Genomic DNA, 18,993 nt, shown 5'->3' on the forward strand with positions numbered 1-18,993 from the left:
GTAGGTGCTTGAACCACCTCCGATGGCAGGCTGTTCCAGACCTTGGGGGCTCGGACAGCAAAGAAATTCTTCCTTACGTCCAGCCTGAAATAGTCTCGCAGTAGTTTATGACCGTTCGACCTCGTCATCCCTTGGGGCGCTCTGGTGAACAAACGTTCCCCCAGATCCTGGTGGTCACCCCTGATAAACTTATAGGTGGCCATCAGATTCCCCCTGAGCCTGCGCTTTTCCAGGCTAAAGACCCCCATGGCGCTCAGCCTGTTGTCGAAAGGTCTGTTTTCCTGACCTCTGATCATGTGTGTGGCTCTTCTCTGGACTCTCTCAAGCTTCTCCACATCCTTTTTGAATTGTGGGGCCCAAAACTGGGCACAGTACTCCAGCTGTGGCCTCACCAAGGCTAAGTACCAAGGGGAGAATGACGTCCCGGGATTTGCTTGAGAAGCATCTATGGATGCAAGCCAGCGTTTTGGTTGCTTTACTAGCCGCAGCATCGCAGGAAGCAAACCAGACAAAGAAGGGCCATGCTTGTCTTGCTGAGTTCTCTTTAGCCTGTGTAAATCATTATTTTCATTCCTTTTTGGTCACCTAGATCTGGGGCATGTCCTCCAGTGTTACGATTAACTAAAGAAGTGCAAATGCAGCCCTTAGCTTGGTTTCATAGTGCCCCATTCATGATGTTAATTAGATAACTAGAAACTGCACATGCAGCCTCCCTGAAATACAACACAACAGCAAACCAGAAGGAAGACAACTTGATACCAGCTCAGCAGCACACCAAAGAACCTGGATGGAAACTGGAAGAGAACTTATCATCTCCAGGGTCTCACAGGACTAGAAAGAGACTCTGGACATGGAAGCCCAAAACTGTGAATGCCTTAGCTTTGCTAACATGGAAAGCAGACAGCAAACAATAACAGCTTCTTTCTTTTTTTGTCTTCTAGAGTTGGTAACTGCATTATCCAGACCCTTAAAGGCATTGGACTTAATCACCAGTGTTTGGCAAGCTTGAGGATAAAGACAAGGAGAACTGAAAAGGAAATGGTTGGGGAGCTCTCAAAGGTCTTTGTAGAGCATGGGAGGAGATTCAGGAACACTGCAATAAAAGGAGGACAAATAAGAGAAGGAGCTAGACTTCAGAACAGACTAAGGCACAGGGCATTACGCACTTTGAAGCCTGATGGTGGGATCAGATGCTAGAAATGTGGATTTCATCAGTTGCACCAACACGGTTGGGGATATTCTGTACACACAGAGCCACTGATAACCCCCTGAGGATGGGCAAGCCTTTCAGCACACAGCAGAAGTATCTTCTCAATGGCTCTGCACACCTCCCTTGTATGACCCTAACACTTGGCCTGCCCAGGTCGAACTGTCTAGTAACCAAGAGGAAGCAATAAGGAGTGGCAGCGATGGCCACACACTTCTGAATAGATGAGGGAACTCTCCCACTACCTCTGCAGTGCTAGGGTAAGCGCTGTGCAGATGTCTAGGAAAGTGCCCGTTGTCCTTCTGAAGTTCTCCAACCACTGCTGGTCACCCTGGTTGTGCTGTCCTATCCCATGGGTCTGCACTAGTCCAGAAGCAGCACAGATCAGAGTGAAGCTGTTCCAAGAAAACTCCTTCTTGAAAACAGCTCCGCAGTCTTCTTCAATCTCCTTGTGTATTTCTTGTTCTCCTCAAGGTCCAGCTGCTGGCAGAGAAGGGGAAGCCACAGCTATAGCTTTAGCTGCTGCCACTCCAAAACCAGCTCGCTGAGACTGGAGTTGGTTTGCAGCTATCGAGCAGCAGCCTGCCAAATTCATCCTCACAAGCTGCTGCATATAGGATCATAGGAAAGCAGGGCTGGAAGGGACCATATAAAGACATCTAGTCCAGCTTCCTGCTCAAGGCAGGGTCAGTCTGACAAAACCACCCCAGCCAAGTGTCTGTCTGACCTGCTTTTGGAAGTTCCCAAGCATGGAGATGCCACAGCTCCTCTAGGTGCCTCCTCCAATGCTTGACCGCCCTCCAAGTCGGAAAGTTCCTCCTAATCGCCAGCGTAAATTGCCCCTGCTGCAGCATGAGGCCAGGGTGAGGTCTCTACCAGCAATGTGGGGCTGAAAGCTTTCTCACCCTTGATCCCTTTGGAGTTTGAAGATGGAATCTGCTCCCCAAAAGGAGATGGATTAGGGGATGTTGAAAGAAGGATCAGAGGAGTTTTCAGTGCATGGAATATGTGAACTCCTGGCTATGAATCCCACCCTGCCCCACGGAAACAGTCCCACAGCACAGAGGGCTGAGCCACAGAAGAAAGGAGTGTGGGATCCCTGTGCGCCTCCTTGAGAAGAGATCTCCCTGCCTCCCAGTGTGGCAGCACTGACTCGTGAAGAAAAACCCAGCTGTTTGCTGTGGATATGTTTATGTTCAAGCAGCTACGCAGGCAGTTTTGTATCAGTGTGTCTCATTTCAGAGCACATTTCACTGGTTAGAGAATCCCTGCAGCCTAATGCAAATGGTTCACCCATTATTGTAAAGCTAGCCAAACACATTGGGTATGTCTGCATGGCAGAGTGCAGCGTAGAGATACCTGAGCTAGCTCTGAATCATAGTCTCATAGACAATGAGGGCTGGAAGGGACCTCAGGAGGTCACATCTAGTGCAACCCCCTGCTCCAAGCAGGACCAGCCCCAGCTACACCATCCCAGCCAAGGCTTTGTCTACCCAGGTCTTAAAAACCTCCAAGGTTGGAGAGGAAACCTCCACAGCCACTCTGGGCAATCTGTTCCAGTGTTTTACTGTCCTCCTAATGAGAACGTTTTTCCTAATCTCCAACCTCAACTTCCCTTGCTTCAACTTGAGCCCATTGCTCCTTGTCCCGTCATCTGCCCCCACTGAGACCAGTCCAGCTTCATCCTCTTTGCAGCCCCCCTGCAGGGAGGTGAAGGCTGCTATTCAATCCCCCTCGGTCTTCTGTAGACTCAATAAGCGCACTTCTCTCACAAGTCATGTCCTCCAGCCGCCAACCCATGCTCATTGCCCTCCTCTGGACTCTCTCCAATATGCCCACATCCTTTCTGCAGTGGGGGGCCCAAAACTGGACACAGGACTCCACATGTGGCCTCCCCAGTGAATGAGCAGTGAAGTCCTGGTGAGGAGAATACATTATACCAGGTAGAGAACTGAACTCACAAGACTTTATCACTGCCTATGCATGTGCTCGAGGATTTGCGGGGAGGGAGGGCATTTTAATTAGAATGGTATCTGGACAACTGCTCTAATTAAAACAGCTCACTGTCACATGTATTAAGCCCCTGCATGTTTACAAATGGCTGCAAGAGGCTTTATTTAAATCTCATTCGACAAGGTTTAGATAAAGTGCCCCTGCAGCCATTTTAAAATGCATGGGGGTTAATGCACATGCCAGGGAGGCCATGCTGGAGTTTCTAATTAGAACGTGGGGCAGACGTGATTAATCGAGTTGGCTCTGACATGCTCTAATTAGAATGCAAACAAGCACATGTATTGGCAGCCTGTGTGATGGCAAAGCCAGGTCAGAGATCGCTCTGATGTTTGCACACAGGACTGCATTGTGTCACACGGGTGTATCTGCAGAGGCACAGAGTTGCATGCAAGGGAGAATTAGTCTGTGCCAAGGGTACAGGGATAAGGCCCGTCTGAGGATGTAACTTCCAGGTAGCAAATGGGAAGTACAGCATTGGCTAGCCTCACACCATGGTATTTTCGTGTACAGTTCCTGCTCTTACACCTCTTTCCAGGGGTCTCGTACCATATTCATGGGACGCAAGGCATGTGCGTGGGAACGGCTTGTGTGTGTGTCTCAGCTGAGGTGCAGTTCAGCAGGGTCTGAGGCAGATTGGGGATCTCTTATATCGGTGAGGGCCCACCTTTTTGGCAGGCATGCCACAAACTAGCCATTCGCCGTCTTTGAATGCCACACCAGCCCCTTTCTCCTGCACTGTCTGCTGCTCTGCTTTCTGCTTCTGCCCTGTACTTCATGCCTGCTGTGATGCTCTGCTTTCTGCTCCGTGCCATATCTGCTGCTGTGCCGCCTGCCCTCTCCCCAGTCTGCCACAGACCCCACAGCCTACAGGTTGGCTACCTCTGTCGTACACTAAGTGCTCCAAACATTGGCCAAAATCAGGCGCTGACACCACTTCACCACTCAGGGCTCAGTTCCCACAAGAACTGATTGACATTCACACCAATGTACCTTGTATCTGCCCTTCTGGCAGCAGCTGGAGCTGCTCTGACCTGGCTCGATGTGCTGCAGTCCTGGGCACACATCAAGACGTGGCACCCGGGAGCAATAAACTCTGGGGCAACGTGCGCCAGAATTTATTCATTTGTATGAATTTCACATGTAGACAGTGCCCGTTGTCATCCATCTCCCTGTGTTGCATCTGTTTCTAGAGGACAAATGTAGGGGGAACTCGACGGAGTTGGAAGATGACTTCCCTGGGTTAGCAAAGGTAGATGAAGAATTATCTCCATAGAATCACTGTCCTGTAGGTTGGGCCAAGGGCACGGTGGCATAGGGAATACAGCGGGAGGTTAGTGTCACATGTAGAGTCATAGGGGATGCTGGGGGAGAATGTGGATCCATAGGCAATCCCATGGGATTCTAGTCCGGGGAGTTAGATTCATAGGATATGCCAGCACCTGCAAGAGGCTTGCTTCACATAAGCATTTTCTGCTCCCCTGGGTTCCCAGGCTGGCCTCAGGGGCCCCAACTCTCAGGTATTTGGATCAATAAAGACCCAACTTCAGGGCAGAATCAACCCTGAGGCAGCCTCGAGAGAGTTTTGCTGCTGTGTAAGTAACTCTTCCTCCTTGAGAGTCATTGAGCAGAGAGAAGGGCGTGAAGGCTCCCGCAGAGAGAGCCCCGCAGTGATGGGTTGTGATGGGCCCTGTAATGGTTTACAGGCCCTGTCATCCTGCTCTGCGGAAGTCAATCAAGCCCAAAGCCAGAGCAAACTGAGTCTTTCTGTATCTTTCTTCTTTGGCCCTGATGCAGTACCCCTCCCTTGAAGCCGGTGGCATTTGAGGACTTCAAAAATGAGCGTGGGAGCGAGATCAACCGGATCTTCAAGGAGAACAAAGCCATCCTCAGTGACAGGAAGAGGAAGGCAGGCGAGATAACCCAGAGGATCAACCTCATAAAGCACCAGATGGACATCACCAAGGAGGCCCTTGAGCTTCAGAAGCAGGAACGGGAGCTGCAGGGTGAGCATCAGCCGGGGGGGATGGATAACCCCAGATCCGGGCAGGAGTAGGGAAGAGCAGTTGCTTTATCCCTCCAGTGCCACCTCTTCCCCCAGCTCACCAGCCACCCAGGGCCCTGTTACACAGGCTTTATGCAGTTGAAGACTGCAGGCCCAGGATGTCCAGAGGGATTTCAGGCTGACATGGAGCTGGTGTCATTCAGAAAAGAATTAGGCCAGTTCAGTGTAAAACCCTTTTGCCTGCCCCTTGGCAGAGTAGCAGTGACTTAGCTTTGAGTGTACATGCTCCTGTTTGAACTGATCAGTCTGGACTGGCCCCTGGGGTGGAAAAGGATGCACATATCATGCATGTGTCATGCAGGAGATAAGTAACCAGGAAGCACAGTCAACCCACTTTAGTTACACGCTGCTACGTTGGGGAGGACATGAGATCTAAGCAGGTTCAGGAATTAGCTGCTCCAGCTCCATGCAGCGGTGGGTCTGAGGAAACGCTGATCGTGTGGTTAACCTCATTATAACTGGGTAACTAGTGTGTGGTTAAGAGCACGATCACTGTTCTTTCTCACTCTCCTCCACCCATGAGGAACCCTCACTTCCTTCTCTGCCCCTGCAGGGGAGTATGTTGATGAGAAAGGACAGATCATAATCGACGAGGAGGAGTTCTTGCTGATCATGAAGCTCCAGGATCTGAAGAAACAGTACAGGTCTGATTATGATGAACTGCAGGACCTGAGGGCAGAAATCCAGTACTGTCAACAGCTGGTGGGCCAGTGCCGCAGCAGACTGATCTCAGGTACATGCAGTGCTTCCAGACAGTATCCCACCTAGGGCAGTCAGTAGCATCTCCAAGAACCTGGTAGTGCTCATCAAACAGGGAGCAGGTGTTTAAATATCAGCAATTGCACCTACAGAAATAACAGCAATTACACCTACCAAAATTTAGGGGTCCCTACGACCGAACTTCCTCCCAGCTGTCACTTGCGAATCACCACTGCACGTCTGGTGACAATGGGTCTAAGTTGCAGGAAAGCAGTTTTAGATCCAATCCCAAATAAAAACTTCCTAACTGAAATAGCAACAGGTCAGTGGAAAAAGCTGCCCAGGGAAGTGGTGGATTCTCCTGCACTGAGGGTTTTTAAGAAAAGGCTAGACAGGCGTCTGTCTGCCTTGCGTTAGGAACAGTGCATCCTGCCTCTGCAGGGGGCTGACCAAGAACCTTGCCAAGCCTGCGAGTTCATGACTTGAGATGTAGACGTATCACAGTTGGAAGCAGTTGGAAGCTTCACATGTATCTATTACTCCATTTTCTACAAACACCAAGGCCCAAGCTTACAGGGACCTCCCAGGCTGAAACAAATGCATTGTGTTTTGTTCAGACTGCTCCACTTGGGGCCAAATCCTAATTGCATTGAAGTTTTGCCATTGGCTTCAGGGGCAACCAAGACTTGGCCCACACTTGGAGCTCCAGATGTTTGCATTTGCTGAAATGTGAAATCCCAGGGTCACCCACGCAAATGCTTTTAATGCTGAGATGTCTCGTTCAAGTCAGGGCAGAAAGCCAGTGCCCTTATACTCACATTGGCACAGGGGTAGTGAAAGCAGAGCTCTGTGTGTAGCATTCCCCACCCTGCCCTAAGTCCTGTGTGGGGCAGTCCTGCAGAATAGAGCTTCCCCAGGGCCTCACTTCCCTTGAATCCCGGCCCTGTGAGGAACGTAGGGAGGAGTGGAGACCTTGGAGACGGCTGCCTGGGAAATGCCTGTTATTAACAACAAGGCTTGTCCCAGCAGCTTTGCAACACCTGCTGTGCATGCTCACTTGCTATTATGGGACAGCACGCCCATTAGTGCTGGGCTCACAGACCACAAATGTGCTGGCCACCTATTGCTGCTTCGCCTGAGGTTCTCGATGCCAGATTGAAAACGGTTTTCCTCTGTCCCAGCGTGCAGGAACAATGACCTCCAGCGGCCATTCGGGGTAGCTCTACCCTGCACCTACATAATGGATTCCCCAAGGACAGAGCATGTTTGAGACCTGCTTCCCATGTAAAGGCAGCAGATTATATAACCTGTCCACGTGCAGCAGGTTTCATCTGACAGCAGCTCTGCCGCATGGTTAAAGTACTGCAGTCCACATGGCAGAAAGCCCTAGTCTCCTTCCCCATTGCAGCCCCATTTCTTGTCCTCTCCTTCTGCCTTTCAGAGTTTGAAATCTGGTACAATGAATCCTTCCTTATTCCCGAGGGCATGCAGGAAGCGATAAAACCCGGTGGCAACATCCGACCTGGTATGATCCCCATTAACAGAGTCATGTGTCTGGTGAGTTTTGCCATGCACTTCTTCCTTCTCTGCTTGCTAACGGGTGTTGCGTTGCCAGTAAGAACACTAGTAGTCCTCCAGAGGCAATATGGGGGGTAGTTATAGTTTGGACTCTTTTTCTGAGCGGTGCTGTTTAGCTTTGAGATGTCATTTGTAGGGAAAGAAGCAGGAGAGCTGCTGTCAGCAGGTGGGTCTCACTTTGGTGTATGATCTAAGTGAATGATAGGAAATAGATTCCTTCAAGCAGATGGTGATCTGTGTGCTATCAATAACCAAACCAGGTAGGAGGTGCAGGGAGCAGCTGGGAGACTTGTTCCCAGCCTCTATGATCTGTAGTGTTTACAACGCCATTGTCCTGCCGGCACTGAGAGCAGCTCTCGGCGCTGCGCCAGACATCTGTAGAGACAGGATTCCTGTGGGAATCAGTGACCCTTTGTCCTTCCTGAGCATGGACAGTTCTCTTAACATTCATATTCCCCAGGCTCTTCCTCCTGCGTGTTGCTCTCCTCTGAACCCTGTCCAGGGTTTGGGTTATATTGAAACATGGGATTCAGACCCAGAGCTTTGTTTGCCACAGACGTGGTGCCTTCCATACCAAAGGTGCTCAAACACTTCCGCATACATTGCCACTGACGTGGAACCATCTCTGCAGTACAGAGTGACAGCCCAGACCCACCCGCTACTGAGAAGGGAGAGATTACCACCTTGCCTGTATTATACACACTGCAAGGACACTTGGGAATTATAACTGAAAAGGAATTCCTTTGCCCTGACTGGACCATGGTTTCATTTGACTGGAAAGCTCAGGGTCAAGCATTAGAAGACCTCACTGCCACTGAAAGCAGCCAAGACGCCCCACTGCTGAACACCACCAAAGCCCCAGCTCTGCAGATGTAGGTTGCTGATGCATCCCAGGGTACTTAGTTTGGTCCTGCACTCAATTAGGCCCAAGTCTGGGTTTACAGCCTGGTTTGACTTGCATCTTTAATACGTTGCAAAGTGAAGGTAGCTGGAAACTTGGGAGTGTTAGGGTTAAGGGCTTGCACCCGGGTTGTGGCTAGACAAGAGCCACCTGACTGATGCAGTTGTGCCTCATGACCCTCCTAGCTGCAGGAAGCCAGCCTCAGCAGATAAGCCTGGTGCATTGAAAAGGACTTTGGCTGCTCAAGCTGTTGGAAATTGGGGTGCGAGCTGCCTCACAGGGGGGCTAGGGCCCTGATCAAGCACCAAAGTCAGGAGGTGTAAGACAAGAACCCAGAAGCCAAGACCCAGGGTCAGGTAGCTGGAGACAAGGTCAGGAACTGCAGTCAAGAGCTGAAGACAAGAGCCAAAAGGCATGGGCAAGTGTCAGAGAGCAGGATAAAAGCAGAGGGCAAAGAGATTGTGGGGACCACTGTCGAGGCACTGCAGGAGCAGGGCTGGACAGAGAGGTCAGATGATGCAGGTGACCAGATTGGGAGGCAGCCAGAGATGAGGAAGGGGTTGGGGTTGGATTTGTATCTGGGGCCTGGCTTCCTACAGTCAACAGCATAATGAGGCAGACCTGCTCCTGGGCACTCTTCACCTTACCAGGGAGGTGATGATGGTACGATAGAAAAGGAAAGGAAGGCACCAGGAGAGAAAACAGGGACTCTGGGCTTCACGTGGCAGCCTTCAATTAACTCAGAGAGCCAGGTGCCTGGGAGGGACAAAAGCAAAAGAGGTCGTGGAGGGCTGGGACTTCTTACGTTCCCTTGTAATGTGTCTTTTGGAAGTGTCTTGAGGGGTATCATGATGGATTTCTTGCCTACCTATTGAATTACATGGCTGTAAGACTACATGCAGCAAGTATAAGGTGAGGGGAAATGGAGGAAGCTTGTTCTTAAATGTACCAGGAAACTACAGGCCAGACATCTATGAGGATCATGGAAGAGACAGGATACCAGTTGGGACTCTGTATCCAGCAAATGAGATAAGCCCACGAGGTGAAAGTCCAACACAAAACTGAAGTCCAAGGCAAAGCTCCCCTGAATTTCAGGGGCATCAAGTTCCTGCCCCTTGCTTACATATGAGGCCTTTCTTTTGGGAGCCCCTGAAAGAGAGAGACAACCTAGAGCAGCTGTTCAGGAGTCCTGGCTTCTTCCTTGTCCCTTTTTGGCATCTTAGCATGTCACCAGGCACCCCATTAGATGTACAGGCTTGCCTGAGTCAGAGCCTGTCCACACCCAGGCCTCCTAAGTGCTTTCTGGAGAGAGCAAGGCTATGAGAAGCCACAGAGTTGGGAGAACAGTTGTCAGCATTTACACTGGCTGACAAGTCTTCTGCCACCTGCCCAGAGTTACATGTAAGCCCCCCCCCGAGAGGGGAAGGCTCTCACTTCCAGTCCAGGTCTCTGAACTGTCATATGGCCCCATGCCCATGGCATCATTAGGCTGAAGGTTCATTGATAACCCTTTTGTTTCCTACAACCTCCCAACCAGTCCTCCCCGTGTTTTATATGGGGCTGGGTTCTGCCTGTCTCTTTCTCCCAGGACGAAGATGAGCAGGAGAGGTTTGACCGGATGCAGAAAGCAGCGTTGCCAGCCTGCCCAGGTTCAGTCCCCTTCTACAATGCCAAATCGAAGATGGAGCAGCAGGTAGTGCGCCCAGGGGCCCAGATCCCAAGTGGATGTGTTGGCGTGTGCTGTGAGAGCAGCTCCTTGCCGTGCTCTTACCTCTGGAGTAGACCGCTCCAGCAGGACAGCGGGGCTTGGGCGAGCCTTTCCAAAGGCACCGGTATAATGATGTAGTGCATTTAGGGCAGTGATTCTCACCCGGGATCCCTTTATCACAAGAGGCACACAGAGATTTCCAATAGAAACCCATGGTTGTGGTTGTGCCGAGTTCTTTGCAATGGAAGAATGGCTCTAGTTTTTCTGTAGTCAAGAAAAGAGTGAGAACTAAGTTGGCATTTTTCAAGGGGTGCTTGAGTCTATCCAGGAGTGCGGAAAAGCTTGAGAACCACTGGTCTAGGGTAGTGGTGTCCCCATGCACTGAGATTGGGTCCTGGGGGAGGGGGCGGCACTTCCCCCTCCTAGCCCCTAACACCAGGTGCCAGATCCAACAGGACCACTGCTTCTCCACTGCCAAGTCCAGATGAATGGGATGCCCAGCAGACAGGATGACAGTGCCGTGGGCTGGATCTGGCCCACCTCTGGTGTAAAGTGTTGGCAGCCCCCTTCATCACCGCCCCGCTCTGCAGCTTGTGCTGCTGAGCTCTGCATCAAGTCACTTCAGCAGAGGTAGAGTTCAGAGGCCGCGGGCTGGCTCCCTGCTGGCATTGCACGGAGAGCGCTACCCTGACTTCCACCAGGGCTTGGGAGCCTTTTACCACCGGTGGGCAGCCTCTTGCCACCCGGCCACGGGAAATACCTGCCCCAGCGCACCACCACCAGAGACAGGAAACAGGGAAGCCTCATCAGCCTCCTATCCCGGCCCCTCTGCAGGAGAAGCTGCTGATGTGGGGGTGTTGGCAGGGCCAGCGGCCCCTCTCAGACTCCGTTGCTGCCCCCTCTCCCCACCATTAACTGGCACTAATTGTAGTTGCCAGCAGCCATCGGCAATGGTAAACGTGGCAGTGAGGAGGCTGCATTACCCTCCTACCTACCTTGACACCTTCCCCTTGCAGCAGTGGGGGGGGGGCGGGGGCAGGGACATGAGGCTGACCGGGGGGTCTCCATTCTGGCCCCCATGGCCCAGCTCAGACCTTTGCAGGCCAGAGCCAGCTGGCAGTGGTTTCCCCATCCCCAAGTTACCTCAGTGGCTTGGTTTGTAGGAGATGGGCCACTACCACGGGGGCGTCTCAGGGCAAGGAACAGCTTCAGGGCACAGGTTGGAGGGGAGATACCAGACTTGATGGGCTACTGGTGTCATGCAGTGGGGCAGCTCCTTGGTTCTCGGGATGGGCCGCGCTCAACCCAGAGAGAAGGTGAGACTGAAAGGGTCTCCGTGCCATGCCCCCATCCGCCTCCGAACCACCAGACTGGGGGGCAGAAGCCCAGGGAATAACTAGATCTCGTTTTCCTTCATCAGCACAGTTACCTCAGAACCGTGACCTCGCTCCAGCAAATGCAGAAGAAACCCGGACTCCTCCCAGCTGCCACGAAGAACAAACCCTTATCGCTTCTGCACATCGTGTGACGGATACAGAGGCAGAGCGGAGCCCTCTGCACGCTGGCCCGCGTGAGGGAACTAAACCAAACGACCTCAGACAGCTCCCGCCTTTATTTTTGGGGTAGACTGATCAAGAAATAAAGCTGTAGTAATGAAAAAGAGCTTTGGTCCAGTGAGAATGAAGGCAGTTGGCATCCCAGGCCGTCACTGTGCAGCACGATGAAATGCAGGTTAGCGACCTGAAACAACAGAGGACCTGTTTCGCCGAGTGCTCCTGGAAAAGGCAGCACCTGGTAGAAGCGCTTGTGAGAGCTTCCCCCTCTGCTTCTCCATGAGGGATGAAGAGACTCGGAAGGATTGTTCTTTTCATGCTTGTTTTAGCCTTGGAAAGAGCAAGGCTGTCAGCTCCAAGCTCCCCTGGCTGGCTGGGCTTCTCTGGAGGAGCCCGAGATGTAGGAGCTTTCTAAGGGCAAGAGTCTAATAGATCTGACCCCTTCACATAGGTAATGGGGCCGGGGCAGCACAGGGACCCTGCCAGGGAACAGATCCCCTGGGCAAGCCTGCCTCCAACCTCTTGGAAGCTGCAGCTCAGGGGGCACGTTGGGGGCAGAGGAGAGAGAGGCAACAGGGACCGCCTGCAGCACCCTGAGGGCACAGCCCAGGCACTGCTGCAAGTGTCTGAGCATCCCCAGGGCCTTCACCAGCCCCTGGAGCAGCCCAGAACTGAGGGAGCCCCAGGGGCCCACAAGGAAAGACCCTCAGCCCCCTCCCCTGGGCACCCTGCCTGGAGGAGGCTCAACGCACTCAGCAGAGCTCCTCTGCCAGCTGTCCTGCCAGGCACTGTGTTCATGGGAGCCCATCTGGAGAGCAGAGAGAAGAGGCATGCAATTGCGTGGCGCCCGCGAGGGACTGCGGCCAGCAGAAGGAAGCGAGCCAGCTTCTGCCCTGGCATGTGCCGCAGCCAGCGTGCCTAGTCGCTCCCTGGGGCAGCTCCGAGAGCTCGCAGGGGAGGCTGCTCTCCGCTGGGCACCCTGCAGGAGGAGCCCTCCCAGCGACACCCCTCTCCGAGCCCCAGGGCAGGCCAGGGTTTGCCCGAGGCTTCTGCTGGATGCAGGAAGCCCCGTCCCCCATCCAAGCCACCCTGTCTCAGGTCTCAGAACAGGACTGATCGGGAGTGAGATGGGCTCTGACGGCTTGTCTGGCCGCATTACTTATGCTCAGGTCCCTCTCCGGATGCTGAATTAGGGGCCAGAGTCTGCCCCACTGTCCTGACATGAGGAGTCCCAGGGATGTCCCCTCCTGCCTGTCAGGCAAACAGGGAAGTGCTCCCAGAGCTGTGCATCCCAGCCTGACACAAGCGGGAGCCTTTGAGCCTTGGTTTGTGTCCTGGGAGGTCATAGCTCTGGCTTGTGGTCAGCCCAGGACGGCTGAGGATGTCCCTTGTCTCTTCCTTTGCTCCACAGGGTAGTACATGCTACAGAAAATGATTTCCCCGGCTCTGCTGACTCCACCATGCTGGCCCTTGCCACCCCTTTGCTCAGCATTTGCCCCTGGGCCTGGGTCACTGGCGTGGGGCATCTATTCCCCTGCCAGGTCCATGGGCCAGAGGAGCTCAGGGCTGTTTGCCACACTAGCCAAGAAGCTCATTCTGGCGTCAGTGCCACTTGCCACAGTACTGGTTCCCGGCCGGGTCACCCTGAACCACAGCCCTTTAATGAGAGATCGCCCTACCCAGCGCTTCCTTGGGGAAGGCGTCCTTGCGTTACTCCCCCAGGTGTCCGTAGTCATCCGTCACAGAACGAAGCGTGTCGAAGGCCTGCCGGAAATCCTCCTCCTCGCAGCCGTGGCGCCAGTACCAGTGGAGGTAGGCGCCGGCCCGATACATGACCTGGGCTCTCTCTGCTACCTGCTGCAGGAAATCGGCTGAGCTGCTGTGGTTGGTGCAGACGGTCAGGGAGTGGCTGTGAGATCCCGGCTCCATGACACTGTGAGAGTCTGGGGGAGGAGAGTCATCTCAGCACCAGCGTTAGCTGTTTAGCCCCTACTCCTCCCACCCAGAACAGCCAAGCGTTTAACCTGGGTGAGAAGGGCCACACGGCATCGACCTGTCCCCGGTGGGGAAAGGATTTGTGTGCCCGGCCCAGCTGAGTTAGGTTCTCCAGTGCCAAGAGCTATCAATAGCATTAAGGTGTGGGGATGGACTGTACAAAGGGCTTGCTGCCCTTGGGACATCTTGGAAGGCCTTATCCTTCCCTCACTGACTCCCTGCGTGACCCAGCCTCAGCTGACCATTTGTGCCTCAGTTTCCCCTTGGTAAAGGGCATGACACTTGCCTCACTTCACAGTCACATGTTCCTGTCACATCCTCCAGTGAACTAGGACCCTTCACACAACTCCGCATGCCCCCATCCCACACGACCGTCAGCCAGACACAGCACTGGCTCCAAACGAACATGCCAGCATCGTTAGCCCTCTGGCACCACTGCCTGTGGAGGTGCTATGCCAGGTGCACTTCAAAGCGGGGCTGGACCCAGAAGCTGGTTCCTCTGCACCTATTTTTTGTGCCTGACTCATGTCTCCAGTGCGCAGCTTTCAGTTCAACCCTGACTTGGAGCCACGGCTCCAGTGTTTGTGGGAGAAGCGATCGATAAAAGGCCGATGGCCACAATGGTCATGACTCCCGCAAAGAACATGTGGTAGTGCCCTCGCTGCCTCAGCCCACAAATTTGTTCTGGGTTTGCTCAGCACCCCTGGGCTTGGCTCTATGACCGAGCTCCTGGCACAATATAAATCCATCGGGAGGATAAGGGACAGTTTCAAGGGGTTTCTACAACCAATGGGTCCTACCAAGGGGCCTGCTTTTCTCCACCACTTCTTGGCAGGCAAACAGATGAACCCGAAGGACTTTCCCCCACAAAGGGTCACTGCTCCATCTACTTTATCATGATTTCTCTCCTCTTTTCCCCTTTTTGCTCTTGTCTCCTTCCACTGCCCTCAGGGGCGCCTGCGGCTTTTGCTGGTGGAACCCCAAGGACAAGCGGATGCAGCAGGTTGCAGACCTGCTTTCCCGAGCCGCTTTCCAGTCCAGCCAGGCTCTGGCCGATCGTCTAAGGACTGCTTAGCTCCCTTACAAAGAGCAGGGCTGTGAACTCTGACTTGACTGCTCCCCCCTGCCCCTCCATGGACCCGTGCAGTGCCAGGCTAAGCCACGGAGGCATCATGCATCTCCCCCCAGGGGACCAGGCTTGGCTAAGCAGCGCCAACTCCATTCAGGTCAATGCATCTGCATTCACCAGGCCCAAACTGTCTCATGTAATACCAGGAAGGAGAGCGTCATGGTTAAGATATAGAAGTCCAGGCCTCTGGGCTCAGTTTCTGCCACTGCCCTTCTGCACAACCCCAGGCATGTCACCTAGCCCCTACTAGCCTTGCAGGGGACTGGCAGGGCACAGCGAGTGCTTGCAAGGTGCTCAGTGCTTTGACATGGGCTCAGACTAGCCGTGATGTGGAAGGCTGTGGGTACGCCTTGGTGACCTGGAGCTGGCATCAGCCTGGGGCATGCAACCCCGCGAAGGCCATCACAGCTCTGCAATGCCTCAGCACGTGCTGACACATCTGCAAATGCTCTCACCCCACCACCTCCTCTCCTGCCCCAGGACGATGCAGCTTTGGCCTCTGCAGCCTGGCTGCACTGGAGCTGGACCAGTGGGCGCTGTGACCCCCAGCCCGCAGGAGCCACATGCCAGGACGGGCAGCAAGACTCACCCGTCCAGCAGCTGATGGGGAAGGGGTTCCAGGGGACGCACCGGCAGGCCTGGTGCAGTCTCTTCAGCACCGAGCCGTGGGCCCGCAGGAAGGAGTCCTTGTCAGGGCTGCGGGCTACGGCGAGCACGGCTGTGCTGTGATGCTGCCGGCGAGGCGAGCTAAGGACCGAGGCAATGGTAGACCCGGAGACAGCCCCATTGCCTCCCTCCAGACCCCCTTGCCAGGGGCCAGACAAAGGGGTCACACATTTAGTTGCATGGGAATCGCAACCCAGGGACCCTCATGAAACCCGTGACACCCAGCACAGCTGGGGTGTCTTCCTGGCTCTCTTCCTGCTAGGAGAGCTGCCTGCCTTTGCTTTCCCCTCTGCGTAATGGGGATAATACCATTGGCCTCCCAAGTACAGCCAGGGTGGTTCTCTGATCTGCTTAAGCAAACCCTGTGGGGGTCAGTCACCGTAGGTTGGTGCTGGAGGAAGCCAACTTCTCCACTGACTGCCTCTGATGGACCCAGGGTCTGGACACATCTACGTGTAGGAGGGGGCATGTGACATATGGCCATGCAACCTGCACTGGGGGTGGAGAAATCCAGGGTAGAGCTACGCCCGTGTCAGCTACATGGGTACACCTGTCAGCTTGTCCTGGGACAGCCCTGGGCGAACAGGCTGTTCCCTGCTCCTTTGCTACCCAGTGATACAGCCCAGTCGCATCCACCTGCTGCACGCAGCTTGTGGCAGGAAGCCACCTTTGTGTCTCTCCAAAATCTCTGTGCTGTGACAATGCGATTAGGACGGGCCCAGCAGAGGAGACACACCTTACCCTATCTCTTTAGGTAACCTGAGCTGGCTGCATTCATGAGGGAGGGGGGACCTGCTGCCTCTGCCTCGTGACTGGTATCAGCTACCTGGGTGGGGGGCTTCTACCTGGTGGGCTAGAGTCTGCCTAGCAACTAGTGATGTATTTCAAATTGATTGGCCGACAGCCAACTGGAGCTGGCCTCCATTGGACCAGGTGAATGAGGTCACAGGGGCTATATAAGTTAAGACTGCCCAGGAGGAGGGGGCAGCAGCCATGCGGGGACTCAGATTTAGAGAGGAGTTTACCATCTGAAACTGTCTCTCTCCCCCATAACTCATGAGCTAGGAATGGCCTGCCTCCAGAGGGGATCTCCAACAGCCTCGGGATGACGCTTGTGAGTAAGCTGCTGGAGATCTGGTTAGATATCTAGCCGGCAGTAACTCAGATGCGTGATCCAAAGGCTACCTCAGCCAGACTGTTTTGCTCGATGGAATTTCTATGAGATTGCTCTATTTTGTACCCTATTTTCACCCAACCCCTGTGATCAATAAAGTTCTCCTTCATGACCACTGTGGGAGACTTATTGAGGGGTGGGTCTAAATTATGCCTAAGAGGCCCCTTAGGTCTGCGGACTAAGGGAGACTTTCCTTTTTGGCCCCCGACTTGGGGAAGTGCCCCGAGTGCCTGTGCTGGGTCGAGTACCCGTAGAACTATTAGGCCTGTGTTTCCCCGAGGACACTGGGCCGAGAGACAGTCCCTTCTCAGGGTGGTGGCAGCTTACGTTACCCCCAGGCTAGCGAGTGTGCTTCAGGAAGGGGGTCGGCCGGACGCAAGGTGCCCCAGGGAGGTACTTGGAGCCTGGACGGTGGTCGGGCACAGGGAGGTGGGTGGCTCAACGCAGGAGTGCCCCCTACTGGCCTGCCACACAGCTATCCCAGGATAATGGCGCATCTGTCTGCTCCACATCCTAGTGCATTCGACATCCGTGTGCAAAACTCATGCAAGGTTTTGCTTTCTCTCTCCCTGCCTCAGCCAGGCTCTGCAACAGGGCTTTCTCTCAGCCTGTGCCTGCCTGTAATGGCCTGCTCCACATTGCCTGACTCAGGAAAGTTTGGGAGAAAGGATACGGGTTGCCCAGCGTGAGACTCGCGAGGTAAGTAGTGCACAGACGAAGAAGCCAGGCTGTCCCAAAACACCGTGCCCCTGGGAGAGGGAAAACAGACCCAACTCAGCAACGGCTGCAGGGGAATAGACCAGCTGCTTCCACCCCCGGCTGGGGGGCAGAGCCCAGCAAAGCCACTGCCAGCACCTCCTAGGAAAGGATGCAAGAAGCTTCCTCCTGATGGCTTTGAAAACCCAGGAAGCTGCTTGCTGTGGCGCTACTTCACCCAGGTGGTTTGCATGCTGCCCTGAGCTAAGTCTCCTCTCTCACAGGCTGTGGGATGGTGCTGAGAGCCATCACCTGCCCCTGACACACGCTAGTGCAAGTAAAAGTCACCGAGCAGCCCCTGGGGATACAAAAAAGCAAGAAGGGAGTTATGCGCCTGGGGAAATCACAGGGTTTCCTGCCTTGTCTTCTGGGATTTGCTGCTGTAACAACCGACTTACTTGTGGGTTTGACTTCCTCAAAAAGTAGGGGTTAAGGCAGCTGGAGCCCAAGAGAAACCAAACGGCTCCTGACCAAGCAGGGACGTTCACCCCTCGCTGATCGGACCCCTCGGTGGAGCGGGGCTGTGTGAACCAAGCAGTGGCAGGTCTGCGGTCCGGCCCACCCCAGGCGAGTCGTGCATCCGACCTCCACAATCTTGAGACCGGCTTGAAATGCACGAGACAGACGGGCCTTTGGAGACCCCCGGGATCACACGGGTGAGCCCTGGGATCTGCAAACATGGTGCTTTTATGCCTGGATGCTGAGCCTGTCAGGAAGCCACATGTTTTCAGGGGCCGGGCTTGTAAGGAAAACACCTCCTGCAAGAGGCCTGCTAGTACCAAGGCTTGGGGCAGTGGCCTTCAGAGCTGCGCCTCTTGCAGGGGGTTGCACAGAGGATGGAGCTGGACTGTGCTCAGTGGGGGCAGATGACAGGACAAGAAGCAATGGGCTCAAGCTGCAGCAAGGGAAGTTGAGGTTTGATATTAAGAAAAACTTTCTCCCAAGGAGGGTGGTAAAACAAGCAACACTCACAAGTACAGCCCCGCTTAGGCCGACGAGTGGAACATGTACACAGGTAAGCAACAGGGGCCAGGGCAATGCTGAAAGTAGGGGGTCAGTGCACACATCCACAGGAGGCCTCAAATGCCTCTACACAAACGCTCGTAGTATGGGAAACAAGCAAGAGGAACTTACCCTCCTGCTAGCTGACACCAACCTGGACATAGTGGGGATCACTGAAACGTGGTGGGACTCAAGGGAGGACTGGGCGGTGAATGTCAAGGGCTATCGGCTGTACAGGAGGGACAGGACAGGGAGGAAAGGCGGGGGTGTGGTCCTGTACATTAAGGAGGAATACACATCCTCATCAATTAGCACAGAGTCAGAGGAGGGGCACACGGAAGTGCTCTGAGCTAGAATTCAAGCAGGTCCAAGGAGGTGATCCTCCCCCTCTGTGCGGCACTGGTCAGGCCGCAGCTGGAGTACTGCATCCAGTTCTGGGCGCCGCACTTCAGGAGGGATGTGGACAGCATGGAGAGGGTCCAGAGGAGGCCACTCGTATGATCAGGGGGCAGCAGGGCAGGCCCTATGAGGAGAGGCGATGGGACCTGAA

General features: G+C 54.2%; 2 protein-coding genes across 2 annotated transcripts in view; one reads left to right on the top strand and one right to left on the bottom strand.

Annotated features, from left to right (window-relative positions):
• KIF9 (kinesin family member 9) overlaps positions 1 to 11,828 on the top strand; it is a 65,424-nt gene extending 53,596 nt beyond the window's left edge. The window contains exons 18-22 of the mRNA XM_019508019.1: positions 5,015 to 5,223; positions 5,836 to 6,015; positions 7,423 to 7,538; positions 10,049 to 10,153; positions 11,589 to 11,828. Coding sequence (XP_019363564.1) covers positions 5,015 to 5,223; positions 5,836 to 6,015; positions 7,423 to 7,538; positions 10,049 to 10,153; positions 11,589 to 11,696 — 718 coding nt within the window. The 3' untranslated portion in view covers positions 11,697 to 11,828. The remainder of the gene's footprint in view (positions 1 to 5,014; positions 5,224 to 5,835; positions 6,016 to 7,422; positions 7,539 to 10,048; positions 10,154 to 11,588) is intronic.
• Positions 11,829 to 11,918: 90 nt separating this feature from the next.
• The window catches only part of LOC109291154 (tubulin beta chain-like), a 14,235-nt gene continuing 7,160 nt past the window's right edge, over positions 11,919 to 18,993 (bottom strand). Inside the window, exons 8-10 of the mRNA XM_019508017.1 lie at positions 17,359 to 17,434; positions 15,435 to 15,576; positions 11,919 to 13,664 (exon numbers count right to left, since the gene is read on the bottom strand). Coding sequence (XP_019363562.1) covers positions 13,432 to 13,664; positions 15,435 to 15,576; positions 17,359 to 17,434 — 451 coding nt within the window. The 3' untranslated portion in view covers positions 11,919 to 13,431. The remainder of the gene's footprint in view (positions 13,665 to 15,434; positions 15,577 to 17,358; positions 17,435 to 18,993) is intronic.

The sequence above is a fragment of the Gavialis gangeticus genome, unplaced genomic scaffold (genome assembly GCF_001723915.1).
Source record: "Gavialis gangeticus isolate Ggan-Ray unplaced genomic scaffold, GavGan_comp1, whole genome shotgun sequence".
Classification (NCBI taxonomy): domain Eukaryota; kingdom Metazoa; phylum Chordata; order Crocodylia; family Gavialidae; genus Gavialis; species Gavialis gangeticus.